At 36.4% G+C, this 16134-nt stretch overlaps 3 protein-coding genes across 3 annotated transcripts; all 3 read right to left on the reverse strand.

The window, feature by feature from the left end:
* Positions 1 to 713: 713 nt before the first annotated feature.
* Positions 714 to 2338, reverse strand: LOC110227397. Its single transcript, XM_021021489.1, has 3 exons — positions 1978 to 2338; positions 1761 to 1888; positions 714 to 1679 (listed from the first exon to the last, which is right to left on the reverse strand). The coding sequence occupies exons 1-3, from the start codon at positions 2336 to 2338 to the stop codon at positions 714 to 716; spliced, it is 1455 nt and encodes a 484-aa protein (XP_020877148.1).
* A 5106-nt stretch (positions 2339 to 7444) lies between these two features.
* Positions 7445 to 8378, reverse strand: LOC110227490 (extensin-2-like). Its single transcript, XM_021021848.1, has one exon. The coding sequence runs from the start codon at positions 8335 to 8337 to the stop codon at positions 7603 to 7605; it is 735 nt and encodes a 244-aa protein (XP_020877507.1). The 5' UTR covers positions 8338 to 8378; the 3' UTR covers positions 7445 to 7602.
* Positions 8379 to 14599: 6221 nt separating this feature from the next.
* LOC9308462 (extensin-3) lies at positions 14600 to 15572 on the reverse strand. The gene has a single exon (XM_021021849.1). It carries the CDS (start codon positions 15513 to 15515, stop codon positions 14787 to 14789), a length of 729 nt encoding a protein of 242 aa, XP_020877508.1. The 5' UTR covers positions 15516 to 15572; the 3' UTR covers positions 14600 to 14786.
* Between the last annotated feature and the right edge of the window lie 562 nt (positions 15573 to 16134).

Below are 16134 nucleotides of genomic sequence, written 5' to 3' on the forward strand. Positions count from 1 at the left end.
TTACAAAGTTCTTTACAAAAAAAAATCTATTGGAAAATTTCCAAAATCCAACTCTCCTTATATAGAAAAAATATGTAAGGGCACTCACTTGAGTATTTATTGAAAAAGAAAGTTAAACGTCAATCTATTGATATGATTGTTATGACCTCTCGATTCTCGTGTACATGCACAAATAAGACCTACGAAATATAGGTTATTCAAGTATCACTTAACACCTAGTAGGCGAACTTAATTTCGAACTCGAAATTCGAAGACAATCAATAAATGGTATCACACCTTTTTATCTCTTAGGGAAAGCAAACAGTTCTCACTAGAGATTTCCCTAATCGAACACATTTGAAGTATCGCAAAGTGTTCTTGTAAGCCGAGCTCTAACCTCGCTACCGAGAGACCGAGGAAAAATTCCAATGTTTTTTCTTTAAAAAAGGCAAGTAGGTATGATCAGCCTATCTCTCCTATAATCCTAAACCACTTCGATTAGGAGGACTTTGCAAACCCTCCAGGTAAAATCGATGGTTTCCACCAAGATTAAATATTTCTTCCTAAAGAAATTTTAATCGAAAACCCCCTTGGGCAAATTATTCAAAACAATAATAGAAGCCCCCTCGGGCAGAAAATTTGGAAAAGAAACAAACGGCCCCATGGCCAACAAAGCAAATTTCATGTCTTTAAATTAAAGGGACAATCCCCACATAAGGTGAATGCAATCACCATCATTCATTCACAGGCGAACCGCCTTCTTCTCTTACTTCACTTGAGACAAGAGCACCCCCAACGTCATCGTCTTGAGTCGTGAGAACCACTTCAGGGTTAAGAGAGCTAGCATCAAGAGGAGTCTCGCTCCTCGATTCAACATCGTCTCCCATAATCGAGGAGATGACAAGCCCCTGATCAGAGAGCCCCTGAGCTCGTCCCGAGGAGATTCTGTCAACATTGGTTCCAAACTCATTAAAATGAGTGCGAGGAGAACCGGTTAACACCATCTCGTCCAAAGACGAACCAATGTTTGGTTCGGTCAATGGAGGGGAATCAACAAATTCAGAAGCAAACTGCTGCAAATTCAGGTATGGCTGAGGAGCGGTATTTAGCTTAGCTACAGTCTCAGCTAGCTTAGCACCAACCGTCTCTTTCTCTTCAGCCAAATTGACTTTTCCGTCCTCTATCTCTTTGATCAAATCGAGATTGCTTTTCATTTCATCGCGTTCGAAGTTAAGCTTGTTCCAAGCTTTGTCTGCAGCGATAAATTCCTGCACAGCAAGAAGAAACTTTTGCCCAGCTCCCTTAACCTCTTTCCGAGCATCATGAGATATTTTGCGAACATCACGATCTTTCAGTTCGGAAAGAGACTCATTTTTGCGTTCGAGCTCCTCAGCAGCTGCTTTAACCTTGTTAAGCTCTGATCTCAGAAGCTCAATCTCGCCTTTTGCAAAGTTATGATCAGCAAGGGCAGTCTCTAGCTTTTTCTCTTTCTCAATCAAAGTCCCCCTTGTCTCCTCGCCGGATCTTTCAAGTCTCTCGATCTCTTCCTGGCGAGCCGAGTCAAGGCCAGCAGATTCTTGCACAAGCCGACTGGAAGATTGCAGTTTTTCAATCTCTCCTTTAGCGGCAACAACTTTCTTGGAAACTTTGGCGAGCTCCTCTTCGTAAAAGTTCACAATGCCATTCACATCCAAAGTTGCCTAATAAAAGAAGTTTCATCTTTAAAAAAATATATATATTTTCTTTCAAAATCGGCTGTTTAAGGATACAAACAGTCAAACCTGGGAAGAATGGAATGAATGACTGATGTACATATTCTTGATATCAGGCTTCCACCAATCAAAGGATGAAAGCTTCTTCCCAACACGGGTGTGAAAGCACCTAAACATATTCCCGATCTTCTCTTTATCTGGAATAAAGTTAGTTGTGTGAGAATTGAGTTTTCTTTAAAGAAAGAATCTATTAATCTCAAACAACAAAATGATAGTTAAAGGTTACCGGCTTGAGACAAAGCTCTGGCAACCAGTCCTGAGTTCGGAGATGATCGAACCCTAGAGGTATTGCCTCGGGGGCGTCTAGGGGGTAACATCCCTGAACCCAGCGATTCCTTCAAAACAGTTCCTGAATAAGGATTTGCATCCAGAGCTTCAGCAGGTTCAGGAATTGGAAGATTCGAAGGAGCGGCTCTACCCTTCCTTATGCTCTTGGGACGTCCTTGGGGCAGGGGTCCAAGTTCCTCAGCCTTCCTCTTCTTCATAAGAGAAGTGTCACTTGCAAGGTCTTCCTCCTCAACGGTGGCAGCGGCCATGTTGTCTGCTGCTGGGATGGAGGGAGAAGCATTGATCACAGCAACCGCCATTGACTTTGAACCTTAGAGAGATCCATCGTCAACCAGGAGAGTTTTCCGGTAGACCTTGTCGTCTCCGGTGGAAGTTGCATTTTTCTTGTCTTTTCCAACTAGAGAAATCTGATCTTTGATCTTCTTGTTTGCTTCTTTGATCTTTCTCCTATCTCGGGCATTCAGACTCGAGAGATCAATCCCAGCGGGAGGAGGGTCGACGGGGTTAGTAAAGCCCATTCTGACAGAAAATCCGGTACCGTGAATCCTTTCCAAATTAAAGGAATTCCAATTAACTGGCCTCTCCAAGACGGCCTTGTAGAAATTGAGAAAATCGATGGATGTGACCGGTCGAATTTGGGGACCTGCGAGAAAACAAGGAAATGTTAAAACGCAGTTTGAAATAACATAGGGAATTTATTCAGTTAAGTCCTAGTTTCTACCCAAATTCAATGACCAGTGGACTCGAAGGAGTTCAGAAGAGCTCTGAATAGAAAAGTTATTTATACGGAAGAAGAACCAAAACTTCCTCCAGGCGTTGTCCTTTAAGGGCAGGCTATCAATAAGATTCCGATCCGCGATCGGATAAAGGGCATAATACCCAGAAGTTTGGGATTCGCGAGCCTGGAAAAGTTCCAAGAGTTCGCAAAGTCCCAACGAGTAGCCAGTCTCCGCCGCAACAGTAAAGGTACACAAAAGATACCGAAGCATGTTGGGCGACATCTGAGATCGAAGGCAATTCCCAGATGGTTGAGGTAAGTGAGAAGTATCTCGGGAAGGGGAAAGAATAAGCTGCACCCTTTGAAATAAATTTCATAAGCGCAGTAGTAACCATCTCGTCCCGACTCAGGAGACTCGCAGGGCTCTGGAACTATCATCTCCACCTCAGGAGGGATATGACATAGTCTGCGAAGATCGTCGAGAGAATCGACAGTCGATTCACTCTGAGGGTGAAGATCAAACTCATCTCCAGTATGGATTTGAGGTTCGGATCCATCACCCATGAGAGCTTCGAGGTCATCAACTTCATACTCGCGAAATTCGGAAGAAAGGTTCAACATTTTACAAAAAGGATTTTTTACCGAAAGGAAACAATGACTTCTGTAATAAGAATGAAAGTTTTCTAGGTAAAGAAGATAAGATGGAAAAGTGATTTTACCTCTTAGAACCCTAAAGTATGATGGAAAACCGCCTCGAGAATATTGGGAAGTGGGACAGTTTTCCCCGTGGTATTAATATAAAATTAAGAAATTAATGATGACAGTTGTCAATGAAATCAAATCATCTGATTATCCGAGATCAGCGTAATAGCGAAAAACATGGAGTAATTCCGGAATGTTAAAGATCTCGAATCATTAATTACAGTTTACTTAAGTCTTCCAAGCCGAGTACTCAGCTCGCAAGACTTGGGGGGCTAAATGTTGGGGTCGGATCCCACATATCTTTGGTAGGATCCACTTGGATCTGTCCACGTCATTATTACATAATAATCCTCTTGGATTTCTAGATGTTTCATTGCGAGAATCGAGCTCGACCTGTCGGAAGTTTGATTCAGTTTATTAAAGAGCTCGATCTTTACCAGTACAGAGTTCGCTCTTATTCAATATATAGTTCGCATAAAAGAAGGCCGAAGCGAGGAGAATATTGCTCGAGGTTCGCGGCAGCGTCAAGACGCAGGAGTTCAGAGTCAACAAGAAAGGGTTCAGAAGATCCACGCGAAGCCCAAGATAGTTCAAATTCAAGCCGTTTCGGTCAAATTGTAACCTACATGATTAATGCGGATCAATACAATTATAAGCAGTAAATGACTGCATTGATCATGTTTTCTCTATAAAAACAACCTCAAACGCATGTGTTTGGGGGAGAGAACAACTTTTTCCTCTTACGATGAAGCAATTCAACATAGTTTTTCTTTTACAATTTTGCAAGGCTTTTTACTATTTTATTCTTTCCAAGTTCTTTTGCTTTTATTTAGTTTCTTGGTTACTTCCCTTTTCAATTCCATATTTTCATTTGTTGATTTTAGAGTTTTTCTCCACAAATATACTTAAAGACAATCGAGTGTGAATCCTACATCCACAAACTCCAGCAACAAAATCCTTATACAATACACCAAGTATATCATCTGTTGCTTGTCGAACACGTGCAGAACAGTTTGTAACTGAACATGTATGTTCCGAAACATACTTACGGACATGAAACTTTGGATAGTCGTTTGTTGCTGTAGCTCGTACCTTCCACGTACAACCTTTAACCCAGCACTTGACAACCAATATAAATGGTGTCGATTTATAAGCATAAAAATCAAATTTTTGAACCACGGTAAGTATCTTCAATCGTGTCTCCAAATGCTCTTTCGTTTCATAACATTGTCCAAAAGCCAATTCCACAGCAGACATTTCTAACGTTGCATAATGATCATCTTCTTTTTGTTCTTCAATTAAAGTACCTAGACTCCTCTTCTTCATTGGTAAATTTGGCTTTTCTTTTTCTTCTGGTGGAATCCCATACAAGCTAATATTCTCATCATCGGAGTCTGTTCCGTCATAATCGTCGCAATAATCAAATCGAATTTCTTCATCTTCCTCGTCTACCTCAACCCCGACTTCGACTACCTGAGTCAAATCAGTTTCATCTTCTTCCATCACATTTTCGTTTCTTCCTTGTTTTCTCTGCAATTTGTTGTCAGTGACACCTTCATTGTCGATTTTATTGGATTGAGTCGAGTTTTTCCTTTTCACTTCAACACATAGACGAATTGTATTGCTCTTCAATAACCCCAGAAAAGTGTGAAACTGTCTAGAATTACTTATAATATTGGTGGTGTATCACCAGGTAAGGACTGCAACATCATCTTTGATATCTCGTAGCTCAAGACAACATCACAGACTCTGTTATGCAGCCCATAATCCTCAAAGAACATTTGAATGCATTGATCGTAACTTGTTTCACGGTTAACTTCCATCACGCGACATCCCCTATTGTTATCAATGACAAACGACCATATGTTTTTCTCGAAGATCCATTTGCCACATACGAGAATCACCTGATTCATATCCAATTCACTCCCTTTGTTTTGAGACATCGTTGATAGAACTCCAAATTGTAGAATAAAACGTGGATTGAAAGAAAAGTTAAAGAGATTAACCGAAAATGGAAAAATAAATAACTAATCTACTTGAATAGGAACCTTAAAAGAGATGAACGTTATTCTGTAGAAAGGGATTGTGGCGTCGTGAGTGAGAATGGAGGAGAAAGGAAACCGTAACTGATGCCACAAAACCCTAGAAAATATGGAAAGTTATAGTCGTAATTAATTGTTTTTAAAATCAAATATGGCAGTTAATTTTAAAAAGTCTGTCACGTTAAAATTATGTCTGCCGTGTCATATTTTTTCAGATTTTTAAGAAACTGCCAAACATAATATTTTCAAGATAAATTCTGACTTCAAATAAATATTAAAAATCTGTCAAAATAATATAAAAGTCTGTCATAACAATTAAAAATATGTTGTCAACAAATCTGCTATTAAACACCCGATTTTTTAAAATTAAACATAAATCTGGCATAACATAAAAAAATCTGTCATAACGTTACACATATCGGTTGGGACTATATGTCATCTGGCGACACTAGAAACAAAAATCTGCTATACACTCAAACTAAACTGTCAAAATTACCAAAGTCTGAGGCATCAAGAGCAATTAAGTCTGGCAAAGGAAAAAAATCTGCTACAATTTAAATATCTGTCGTAATCATATTCAAATAAATTTGTGGGGGGGGGGGAATTGCCGCAAAAAATCTGTCGTTGCTAGGCATGTCAATCGGGCTAGCCCGGCCCGAAACCCGCAAAACCCGTACATATTTGAGCCCGGCCCAGGCCTGCCTGTAAAAAGTCCGAGCCTATATTTTAAAGCCCAACCCGGCCCTAACAGGGTTACAGGGCTTTTCCTGGCTTTTTTCGGTTTTTCTTCTGACAATAAAAAACAAACTTATAGTTTATAATATCTCTTAAAAAAAATCTATATATGAAACGAGTCAATCAAAATTTAAATAACCACTGACGCTAATTTAGTTTTTTAAAAAGAGAGTTAAAATCAAATAAATAATCCAAATAAATTGTTTAAACTTATACTAGATAAAATATAAAATAAAAATAATCCAAATTAGGTAGTAGAGTTAATATTTGCTTTTTAGATTTATAGTAATACACAATTAAAAAACTAAGTTTAGGATTTTCAACTCTATCAAAAACTTTTTTTACAACAAATCTTACGATTAAACAAAAATATTAACAAAAAAAAAAGTCAAAATATTTTTTAAAGGGTTTTTCGGGCTAGCCCGAGCCCGGCCGGGCTAAGCCCAAAAAACCCTTTAGCCCAAACGGGCTTAGCCCGAAAGGCCCGATTTTTTCTGGACATATATTTTGAAGTCCGAGCCCGTTGTTTTTTAGGGCTGGGCCGGGCTAGCCCGCGGGCTTTGGCCCTAATTGACATGTCTAGTTGTTGCCCATTAAGTCTGTCGTCGAAAATAAAACTATCCCAACGAGACCGGCATACTTTTCATGGCAGATTTGTTTTTTCGCAAAAATTTCACCCACGTCTCCAAAAAAATCAGAGGATAATATTGAATTTTTTTTGTTCCTAACATAGAGACAAAGGATATTTTGGTCAGAAAAATAACTAGATTAACCTATACTTTTATGAGTTATTCTAGTAATTAGACCTTAGTTATGGGTCAAACTAGTTTTTTTCCCGATATATATAGGGAAAACTTTAAAATAGTAACAAATAACGATAAAATAATAGTAACGGTTATTGTAAAACCCAGTTTAGTTGCTTTAAAATATATAATTGAGAAATGTCTTGTTCAATCGCTATCTTTTCTTTGTTTTCTTATGAGAATGAATTGATCCTTATACAGACTCCTAGTTACATAGCTACAGCTGTATATATATAAATACTATAGTAATTTCTTATAAAACTGAAATTGTTTCACAAAAAACAGGATTAATGGATTTATTTGAACTATTTCAATAAGATTTATTGAGTTTATTAGACACAAAAAATGGAGGACAAGCACATTGACCTCTTAATTAAAGCGTTAAACAACATCGAAAGAAGCAACCAAACAACAAAAATGCACCTTCTTTGTAAGCAAAGATATACATTTTATTTATTATATATATGAAAATTTAGAAAGAAAAAAAAGTTATATTCCACGAATATGATGGCTGATATACGAAACTGTAATTGTTTTGAAACTCAGTTCATCATGTATGTCTGTTAGTATATTGGAGGAGAGGGAGAGCTATAATTATAGCTTTGAGATGGCGGTGGAGACTGGTAAACATATGGAGGAGAACTGTAGACGTAAGGAGAAGTTGGTGGTGACTTGTAAAGATATGGAGATGGTGGTGGGGGACTGTAGGCATATGCTGGTGGGGAGTTGTATACGTAAGGTGGAGACTTGTAAATATACGGAGATGGTGGTGGACTGTAAGCGTATGGTGGGGGAGAACTATAGACGTAAGGTGGAGACTTGTAAACATATGGAGATGGCGGTGGACTGTAGGCGTATGGTGGTGGAGAACTATATACGTAAGGTGGATACTTGTAAACATAGGGAGATGGTGGTGGACTGTAGGCGTATGGTGGTGAACTATAGACGTAAGGTGGCGACTTGTAAACATATGGAGATGGTGGTGGACTGTAGGCGTATGGTGGTGGAGAACTATAGACGTAAGGTGGAGACTTGTAAACATATGGAGATGGTGGTGGACTGTAGGCGTATGGTGGTGGACTGTAGGCGTATGTCGTTGGAGCACTATAGACGTAAGGGGGAGACTTGTAACCATATGGAGATGGGGGTGGACTGTACGCGTATGGGGGTGGAGAACTGTATACATACAGTGGTGGTGATGGTGCGGGGTATGTGTACTGAGCGCTTGTATGCGCAGCTACGACATACAAGGCCAGGACCAACATAAGAAGAGATGGCCAATAACTAGGATTAGCCATATCGATTGAATTTGTTTGCTCTTGTTTCTAGACTCAACTTTTGGTTTGTCTCTTTCTTACTTTAAACCCCGATTTATTTTTGAATTGATTGTAATACAATAGAACCAGTTTATATAGAAAACATTATGATAACTAGAATATTTGTTTATTGAATACAGTTATATTGTTTAATAAGTCAAATTAACTAGTTTTTGATTTTGTCTATAAATCTAAAGAAGAAGTCGAGAAGAATATGTCTTTGGTATCTACCTCTAAACAAACTTTAAATTTAAATATGTAAACTTTGAAGTTGTCAATTTAAATTCAAGCCATTTAAGAATGTTTCTTTCTGAATTCTCTATCACTACTGAATATCTACACTCTATTTCTATATTACATCTTGTAATTTTAAATACGGATGTTATCGTGACTATAATTTTGAGATTTTCTTTCGAGTAAATTTGCCAAATGGTAATTACTTTAACATTATATTTCGTAATGTGTATAATACAACTACCAATTTTCAAAAATATTTGCATAAAATGCTACCTTACCTTAACCATTTGATTTGTTTCTGTCATATTCTCTTCGTCTTTTAGACATCTTCTGGTCGTGGTCCATTTAATGGACCTTTTCTTATTCTATCGTTTTTCCACTATAATTACGATTATCGTTTTGTTTTAAATTTTATATTCTAACAAAAAAGAAATATACTAACGATTTTTGTGAAAGCAATACTAATTGCATTAACATTCATACATGATCATGTCGATTTTTTTGGAGCTGGATAAATTAGTATTGCGGGGGTCAGTGATGCTCGTCTAGTGAAGGATCCATCCTTTTGACTTTTTCTGTCAAAAACTTTTCCATATCAAAAGTCATGGTCTTCATTTCCTTATCTGAAATAAAACTCATTAACATCAGTTTCTTCCCTCTGGTAACAATCTCTCCATAATACATATACGAGCTCATAGATGTAAAAGCTGTGAGAATACAAGTAGAAGTGTAAAAGAGGTTTAGAAATTTTACCATTCTGTGATGTGGACATCAATACCAAATCAGACATGGAGTTGACTAGACCAGCCGGTTCAAGCATCAACCAAACCAAACCAGACCAAAAAGGAGAATTTTGGCGCAAACCAAGTTTTAATCAAGCAACTAATCAAGCAACTGGCATAAGATTGGATATTTAGAAAGAATACATCCTAATAAGAGTAATGATTCAGCTAAAAACATAAATCACCATGCAGAATTGAAGTTTGTCCACGATAACTCACTCAGAGCACACAAAACTCAAATCTACCGACCCAATGAAGACTTTGCCCAACCTAAATTGAAGATTCACCAGGAAGTTACATATTTCAAAACATTTATGCGAGACGGATTCAAAAACTACTGAACCAATCGATTCGAGCGACCCAAAGTCACATTTCCTCGGCCTAGCTTTAATATTCACCAATATTATGCAGATTTTATGAAGAATGGGTGAGCCACATCACCCCGGGTTTGAGTTGGTTTAGGAGCTACTCTTTTAGCTTTACCCGCGGGCCATATGTTGCCAAAAATGGATCTTTTCATATTTGGTTCACTCCAAAACTATCATTGACGACAAGGAGAGACTTTTAGACATATAGAAAAAGTCTTCCCATGCACCAGCACCCATAAGCCTATAAAAGCTCAGTCCTGAATTTACTGTAAAGCACCCATTATCATTGATTTAATAAAAGTTATTTTTCTTTCAATAAGTGTCTTTGAATTGTTTGTGTTCTTGTCTTTAAAATCTAAGTGTGGAATCACTTCTTTTCTACTAATTTACGGATCATATTGCTTGTGGAATCAAGCCTTCTTGTTTATATGATGATAGTGGAATCAATCGCAACTTCCATCTCTATCTCTACCAACGGCCATTTCCACAAGAAAGTTTGTCAACTCTTGACATCTTGTGATTAATAAGATTGGGGGGTTCCAATCTTACATCATTTTGTCTATAGCCATCCAATCAATATAAGTAGGAGGATCAATCCTTTTCTTACCCTTTTCTGCGTTGAGGAAGTCGTTATTATAGAGCTTGTCTTCAGCTTCCATCTATATCAAATGCTACTCTAAACTTTTGTGCTTTTGTAAGCATCAGAAATGTTGAATTCCACCTGGTGGTGATTTCCAAGGCAATCTTCCTCTACTCGTATTCAATGGATCAAACCTTTGATCAAATGAGATCAATATCTTGGTAGAAGATCTCGCAAAAGTCACTACATTACGAATAGCTTCCACATTCACACTCACTTCGTGCTATTTTAATAATTTTTTTAATATTTGTTCCTCTACAATTTCGGAGGAAAACATTTTTGTTCCATCATTTTTTTCATGTGAAATGAAGAGGAAATGTATAGGGCAAAGTTATTGAAAACAAAATCCTTGTAATAGAAAATAGTAAAAAAATAAATTAGGGAATAAAACGGAATAAGACATTGCTGCTGTTTCTCTTTCTTAATAGTGGTCACCATTTAAAGGATAAGTGACGCCAAAACTAATTATTTGGCATTAATTAAGTCAAATTGATACAAATTTATCTTAACTAGATGAATACCCACGCTACGCGTGGGTTTGTTTTAAAAGTTGTTAAGAACAAATTATTTTGATTGTTCTTGTTGCTAGTTGATCACCCGCTTTACGCCGCAAGTTTTTTCCGTTTTTTTTATTTTGATTTACTTGATGTTATATTTTGATAAATGTAATTTTTAATTATCTAATCATTTACTCATGCAATGAACAACTACTCTTAGTATTAAAATACATTTTCAACCAACATAGTCAACAATGCATCACTCACACAATCCGTAAACAATCTTTGTCGTAAACCAATTTTATAGATGGTAATGTTGGGATTATAGAACCTCAAAAATTTGATGACCTTACGTACTCTTCACCCTCAGTGTAATATATAGATAAAAAAATTAAGAGAAAAACTTACTCAAACCATTAGCAAATCCACTATACTATTATCCACTCATATTTTGAGTTAAGATTACAAAAATTAGCGAAAAAAACTTTGGAGTATATAAAACCAATAAAATAATTTCATTGAAAAAAACATAAAATAACAAAATAAGTTATTAGTATTAGTAGAAATCAATATGTAAAATTAAATAATATATATAATTAAATAATAAATATATTATTAACTTGTGAAATAGATTTTCAAATCCATATGCCCCATCCCTCATGGACTATTCTGTTTTTCTCATTTGACAATAACTGATGTGTAAAAAATAAAAGGTGAATCATATTAATGAAATGTTTTGATTGGAAGAATAGAAAGCTGATGTGTCAGCTCCAGAATAGCCTAAAATGCTGACGTGGCGGAAGGATGAAGAGAGATAGCCTCCTTTCATATATATGATTTGCATCATTTAAAAGAAAAAGACACAAAATAAATATTGGTGTTTATTGTTCAAACAAATAAGTAATTAATGCAATTTCATTTTCTTAGGAAAATCCCACATTGACAAAACAAATATTGAGAGAGAAAATTACTCATTTACAACAAACTCATAACTTTGGAATAAGTTTATAAATGTGTGGTAGATGAATAAAAAATCTCATCGACACCAAGAGATTATTTTAAAATATTTATTTCAGTTAAATAATAAATAGTATCTAGGACCTTGTTACATACCATCATATATAACTAATTAAATAAAAATTTAATTAAATTTATAAAAAAATTAACTAATTTTTGCATCACTACTAAAAGTACCATTTATTTACCTGATGCAAAATTAACATCATTTTCCCATAACCGGTGCATATTGACATCGATTACAAAAACCGATGCAATTATTTATTTCAACTGATGCAAAATATCTGCATCTTCACTTTTAGAGCCGCGTCTTTAAATGATATAAAACTAATTCGCATCAATTAGAACCGATGCAAATGTACAAATTAAAGACACAAAAACATATATTTTTTTTTCTAGTGATTTTTTTTGTATGAATGTAAAATTTATTCACCAAAAAGACGTTGTACAATAAATGCAGCTCGAGAGTCCATTGTTTGAAATTTAAAACCAACTGGAAATTAAAAAAAAACTGAAACCAAGAAAAGAATTTAACGGATATGAGTACGAGTGCTAAACCAGTATTGTAGCCCCCCTTTGTATGCATTTGTTCCCGACTTTTGAATAGAGCTGAAATGATTTCTTACATTCTCGTCAATGAGTCTTGCGAGCTTAGTAGGTAGTGTAGGACTCTCGCCGTAACGCCTTCCATTGCGCTCTCTCCACAAAGTATAAATTGTTAATTTGAAGACATACCTTAACATGAAAGTATGTAACTTAGGCTGAGAAGTGTCGAGCAAAAGAGAGGAGACTAGGCTCCAACTTGCTGCGTAACGGTTTTGAAGGATACCTCTTGTGAGAGATGACCACACTTGAGATGAGTAAGGACAAGCGAAAAAGATGATCTCTTGTCTCCACCGTTTTTCCACAGAAAACACAACTTACTCGAGCCGCCACGTCCCAGCTCCTGATTTTGTCGCCCGAGACCACTTTTTTTAGTGAATTTACGTGAACCTTGTTGGATATGATCCAATTAATAGTAAACATAAATTTATATGGATTCTTTCGTACTCCAAGATTGGTATTCATACATTGGGAGCTCAAGAATCATGAAGGATAATATGCGAATGTTTCCCTAGACATGATCGATGGATTTTGAAGGATGGAGATATACACAAATGGATGCATATATGAAATTTTTATTATTATTTCACAAACCATATAGATCCATGTCAGTTTAGATTTAATCAAATGTAAGAGGAAGCGTGTCTAATAAGAGGAAGCGTATCTAATAAAATGTAAGATAAATATTTCCATATCTATGGTTGTTTTCTTAGCTTTTCGTAAATGCCACTGATGTGAATGTTGTAGCAAGGTTCACGTACGTACGAAAGGCTGGATGGGACAGCGAAGTGGCCGTGATTCGAGATGTTTCGGTTAGTCTTTTGCTTTTCTCCAACTCCAGAATTTGTTTTTAAAATATAAAAAGAACTGATAGTGATAAACAAAACCAGAAAAAAAATTCAATGATCTTGATAGCGAGAAGTTATTATGAATGGTAGCTCCTTTCTAACGCGAGCATTCTTCCCATGTGCTACTTTTGTCAGGATGGAATGTGTAAAGTGTCTCTCGGGGTTAGCGGTGAAGGTGACAATAATGGTCCCCCCAAGCGAACTGGAGATAGTTCGTCCAAGGAAGAATGATCATGTGAAAATCCTTAATGGTCGGAATCGACGGGTTGGACGCTATTGTTAAGATAGAGGATAATCTTGACATCAAGATTCTGGCCTTGGCCATAATAGCCACGTTTGTGCAACCATGATAGTTTTAATGAAAGTTGAGTTTCTTCTTGTGAGACCATCTATTGTAATTTTAAATTTCTCTACAGCTTCTAAAGAAACTAATAAACTTTATTTCCATTTAAAAGAAAACCTTTAAACCTTATATCCAGTTATATCTTTTCTACCTTTCTACCTCCCTTGCAACATCCCTTTACTTTTTTTTCCAACCTTTTATGAATAACTATTGATGCTGGATTTATAAAGTGGATTAAAAATTCACAATATATGATGATGGACAAAAACAAAGGTTTATATAGATAAAGTTAATTAGTTGAAAGTTTTATATGGGAACAACAAAAGTTTAAGGTTTTTCTTGGGAAAATGTTGTAACTTGGAGGTTTTATATGGAAACGAAAAATTGGAAATTTTAATTGGGAAAATATTTAAATTTGAAGATTATTTTTTGGGATTTTCCATTTAATATAATTTCAAAATATAGTATATAATCTCCCCCACTTTATTTGTTATTTTGTTTGTTATCTTTTCTTGGTTTTTTAAGTAGTTTGTTTGTCACTCATAGAACGGACGTTTATCTTACTACATTGCTTTCACATTCGAAATTATGTGCTTTTAAACTGAATAATTACACGTTTCGAACTACCTACTTACGAATTATAATTTTAAGACTCTATTATTTATAGAGGAAATTTGTAAGATAATAATAAATAAAGATAAAATTAATAATACTAATGGTTTTTGTTAGTTCCGAGTTTAGTTGCGTTAACATATATCATTGAGAAATATCTTGCTCCATCACTACCTTAATTTTCTTTGTTTTTTATGAGAAAAAAATCGATTTTTATACTGACTCCAAGTTACATTGGTACACTTGTATATCCTTTTCATAGAAACTGAAATTGTTCAAAGAAACGATATTGATGGATTTATTTAAACTGTTTCAATAAAATTTATTGAGTTTATTAGACAGTAAAAGACGGAGGACAAGCACATCGATCTTTTAAAGAGTTAAACAACATCATAAGATGCAATTAAACAACAAAAGTGCACATGGTGTATAACCAAAGAAATACATTTCAGTTCTTATATATGACAATTTAGAAAATAATTTTTTATTGCTTATTATATGGAGGGGGTGGTGGAGAGCTGTAGATGAATGGACGATGAAGAGCAGACTTGTAAACATATGGAGGGGGTGGTGGAGAGCTATAGATGAATGGAAGATGAAGGGCAGACTTGTAAACATATGGAGGGGGTGGTGGAGAGCTATAGATGAATGGACGATGAAGGGCAGACTTGTAAACATATGGAGGAGGTGGTGCAGAGCTGTAGATGAATGGACGATGAAAGGTAGACTTGTAAACATATGGAGGCGGTGGTGGAGAGCTGTAGATGAATGGAAAAGGAGGAGGAGACTGATAAACATATGGAGGGGATGGTGGAGAGCTGTAGACGAATGAAAGAGGAGGAGGAGAAAGATAAACATATGGAGGTAGTGGTGGAGAGCTGTAGACGTATGGAGGAGGTGGTGGTGGAGAGCTGTAGACGTATGGAGGAGGTGGTGGTGGAGAGCTGTAGACGTATGGAGGAGGTGGTGGTGGAGAGTTGTAGACGTATGGAGGAGGTGGTGGGGAGCTATAGAGGTAAGGAGCCGGTGGGGGAGACTTGTAAACATATGGAGATGGTAGTGGGGGACTGTAGACATATGGTGGTGGAGAACTATAGACATACGGTGGTGGTGATGATGGAGAGTATTTGCACTGAGCACTTGTATGTGCTGCAACGACATACAAGGCCAAGGCCAACATAAGAAATGATGGCAAATTACTAGTATTGGCCATGTCTATTGAGTTTTTGTACTCTTGTTTCTGGTGGCAGCTATTGTAAGGTCTAAAATTCTTTATGTATATCTGAAATGAGTTTTACAAAGATAGCTCTATCCTATTTATACAAAAGCTAAGATTTACCCTTAACATGAATACCCTAATTCTAGTAATGTACATAAAATATCCTTAAAAAGCCCATTAAGCCCAATTACAATATATCATCTCCCAATATCATCTATTCGTTTGGATAATTCGTCGTCTAATATTATCTCGTTTGAGGTGACATTCCAGCTCTACGTGTTTCGTAAGCTCATGGAACACCGGATTGGACACAACAAAAAATGCACAGATCAGGCCCATGGCTAAAGCACATGAAGCTGGTGCTTTAGGCATGACATATATATTTAAAGTTAAGGGCATCATTTTGTAAAAGTAGCTTGTGTTATAGTGACAAATCTTTATCTTGATGCCCTTGAAATGTCGAGTTTGAGCCTCATATATGTTATTTTTTGGGAAAATGTTTGTCAGTTACACGAAAGAGACGCCATCACATAGTAACACATGCATACTTTAAAAATGTCTTGTTAGCTACATGTATGTAGTATTGCCATCACATACGGACATCCCCGAAGTA

The sequence above is a fragment of the Arabidopsis lyrata genome (genome assembly GCF_000004255.2).
Source record: "Arabidopsis lyrata subsp. lyrata unplaced genomic scaffold ARALYscaffold_6, whole genome shotgun sequence".
NCBI classification, from domain to species: domain Eukaryota; kingdom Viridiplantae; phylum Streptophyta; class Magnoliopsida; order Brassicales; family Brassicaceae; genus Arabidopsis; species Arabidopsis lyrata.

Coding starts and splice junctions, on each gene's coding strand:
- LOC110227397 (XM_021021489.1), bottom strand. CDS start 2,338: ATGGCGGTTGCTGTGATCAATGCTTCTCCCTCCATCCCAGCAGCAGAC. Junction 1,889..1,977: donor CAGAGCTTTGTCTCAAGCCG/GTAACCTTTAAC, acceptor ACTTTATTCCAG/ATAAAGAGAAGATCGGGAAT. Junction 1,680..1,760: donor ATTCATTCCATTCTTCCCAG/GTTTGACTGTTT, acceptor TTCTTTTATTAG/GCAACTTTGGATGTGAATGG.
- LOC110227490 (XM_021021848.1), bottom strand. CDS start 8,337: ATGGCTAATCCTAGTTATTGGCCATCTCTTCTTATGTTGGTCCTGGCC.
- LOC9308462 (XM_021021849.1), bottom strand. CDS start 15,515: ATGGCCAATACTAGTAATTTGCCATCATTTCTTATGTTGGCCTTGGCC.